Source organism: Mesitornis unicolor, unplaced genomic scaffold (assembly GCF_000695765.1).
Source record: "Mesitornis unicolor isolate BGI_N332 unplaced genomic scaffold, ASM69576v1 scaffold28860, whole genome shotgun sequence".
Lineage (NCBI taxonomy): Eukaryota > Metazoa > Chordata > Aves > Mesitornithiformes > Mesitornithidae > Mesitornis > Mesitornis unicolor.
This window is the reverse complement of record NW_010158031.1, coordinates 288-2,766: the sequence shown is the minus strand read 5'-3', so window position 1 is coordinate 2,766 and position 2,479 is coordinate 288. Positions and strand designations below refer to the sequence as shown.

Genomic DNA, 2,479 nt, shown 5'->3' with positions numbered 1-2,479 from the left:
ACAGGCAGACTGCCCAGCGCCCCGCAGCACCCAGTCGGCAAGGGCGCTGCAGGTGGAGGTGCCCACTCCGGGCATGGAGGGGTGTGTGAGCCTGTTTTGTGGTTGCAGCGAGTGGTACTACGCCCGCAGCCCCTTCCTGAACTCCCAGTGTCGGGCAGAGATCCTGGGCAGCCTCTATGAGCTGGACGGAGTCACCTTCCACCTGGCTTTGCACAGGGCTGACCTGGACACCGCTTGGCCCATGTTCTCTGAGTGAGCCTGGGGATGCGGGGGGCATGGGGGCATTGGGGACACTGGGGATGTCAGGGGCATCAGGGGCATTGAGAGCTCAGCATCACAGGGCAGCATATGGACTTCCCTCTGTCACCCTGGAGTCTGTGTGGCACCCCAGCTGTAGCAGTCCCCCGTATATGGCCCCAGGCCAGCAGAGACACCAGCGCTGACATGCACACCTTGCCCATGCCTGCAAACACGCCACGCATGCCCACACAGACACACGGTGTGGTCCTCTGACAAGCACATGCCCAAGCACAGGTCTGCTGCAACACTGTGACACTGTGACATCTGAGACATGGGGACACGTGTGTGTGCATGCACGCCCTTGCCCCTGGGGACACTTACTGCTGTCCTAGCACACTCGTGCGTGCTATGCTGCTCTCACACTCATATGCATGCAGTGCCACAAGCACATATGTCACCCCTAATTCCCTCCTGCCACTGGGATCTCTGGATGCCACCTGCTCTGTGGGTGCCCAAGCTGGTGGCACCAGCATCCCTGGTCCCCTGACTACATACCACCCAGTGTCATCAGTCCCATTGCCCTCTCCACTCCCAAAGGCTGTCTGTGCCCAGGGAGCTCTACAGGAGCTGGCAGTGCCTGGCTCACCCTGGGGGTGACGTGGTGGCCCTGAGTTCTGTATCCCCTCTAGGACGCTGGTACGCACCAGGTCCGTGGCCCGGAGCAGCCCAGCAAAGACAACACTGCAGACAGGTGATACAGGCACCAGGTCGCATGGATGGCCTGATGGCATCGCCCTTCCCACTGCAGCACCCCATGTAGCGCCAGACCAGCTGTGCCCACCTGTCTTGGCTGTCCCATGGGCAGGGGGTGTAGAGATGCAGAAGGATGTAGAGAAGGATGTGGAGGTGAAGAAGGACGTGGAAGAGCAGGATGAACATGAGGTGGACGAGGATGAGGATGACGAGGAGGATGAGGATGACGAGGAGGATGAGGATGATGATAAGGAGGAGGTGGAGGATGTAGATGTAGAGGATGCTGTGGAGTTGGAGGACATGGAAAAGGAAGATGAAGAGGAGTTGGAGGATAATGAGAAGGAGATGGAGAACATGGATGTAAAGGAGCTGGAGAATGCACACAGGGCTGGCAAAGCACTCCAGCCCAATGGTGACCAGGAGCCTGGCATGTCCCCGTCACCCAACATGGAGTGTATGCCAGACTCCCTGCCACCAACGCCTGGGCAGCTGGATGGCACAGAGGCATCCCTGTGGGCACTAGTGTCCCAGCTGCGGACTGAGCTGCGGCAGCGGGAGGTGGCATCACAGGCGCTGGCGGCCCGGCTGGCACAGGAAAAGCAGCGTCACCGGCGCTGGGAGAAGAGCAGCGCCCAGTGGGCCCAGCTGCAGGTGTGCGAGGCCGAAGCGCTGCGAGAGACCAATGCCTTCCTGGGGCAGTAGCGGGGGGGCCAGGGGTGCGGGCACAAGTGCAGGAGGAGGCACAGAGGTGGCAGGAGGTGGCGGAGGAGCGGGGCACCCAGCTGGCCACGGCACTGGCAGAGGCGGCAGCGCTGGCCTCACATCTGCGGGACTGCCAAGCGGCACTGGCCAAGGCGGGACAGACGGGCGTGCTGGAGGATGCCTGTGCCCCGAATGAGGTGGCCACCGTGGAGGAGGTGCTGCGGCGGGCGCTGGAGCTCGCTTGCAGCCCTCAGGAGCCCCCACAAGACCCCCAGTCAGAGGGGGAGCCCAGCACAGCCACCGGCATGGCCATGGTATGAGCAAGCCCAGGTGACCCCACAGTGGGGTGGGGGATTGGGAGTCCAGTGCTGAGCCCCTGCTTTCCCACAGCGTCTGGCTGCCCTGGCCACCGCGGCACAGGAGGAGGCTCGGCAGAGCCGGGAGCAGCTCCAGGCCCAGCAGCAAGAGGTGGCACGGCTGCAGGAGCAGCTCAGCAGGTTGGGCAGCAACTCCCCACTTTCACCACTCCTTGTCCCACCATGTGTCCCCTCCATCCCCATCTGCCACAGAGTTACCCCTGGGACCCTTTGTGGTGCCCCACTTGGACCCAGGGGTGAAGCTTCTGGGGAGGGAGAGAAGGATTTGGAGAGGGAAGGGTGGAAGGAAGGAGGGAACAACTTGGGCATTGATGGGTAGGCAGATGGATGGGTGGGCAGAGACATGGAAGAATTAATCTGGAGCAAGTAGATGGATGGAAGGATGGGAGGGTGGCTGAAGGGGTGAA

The 2,479-nt window shown here is 62.1% G+C and overlaps 1 protein-coding gene across 1 annotated transcript in view; it reads left to right on the top strand.

Annotated features, from left to right (window-relative positions):
• LOC104538908 (RUN and FYVE domain-containing protein 4-like) overlaps positions 1 to 2,192 on the top strand; it is a gene marked incomplete at both ends in the record, with an annotated part of 4,772 nt that extends 2,580 nt beyond the window's left edge. Inside the window, 6 exon segments of the mRNA XM_010182274.1 lie at positions 109 to 252; positions 930 to 991; positions 1,106 to 1,233; positions 1,483 to 1,690; positions 1,693 to 2,009; positions 2,086 to 2,192. Coding sequence (XP_010180576.1) covers positions 109 to 252; positions 930 to 991; positions 1,106 to 1,233; positions 1,483 to 1,690; positions 1,693 to 2,009; positions 2,086 to 2,192 — 966 coding nt within the window.
• Positions 2,193 to 2,479: the final 287 nt, after the last annotated feature.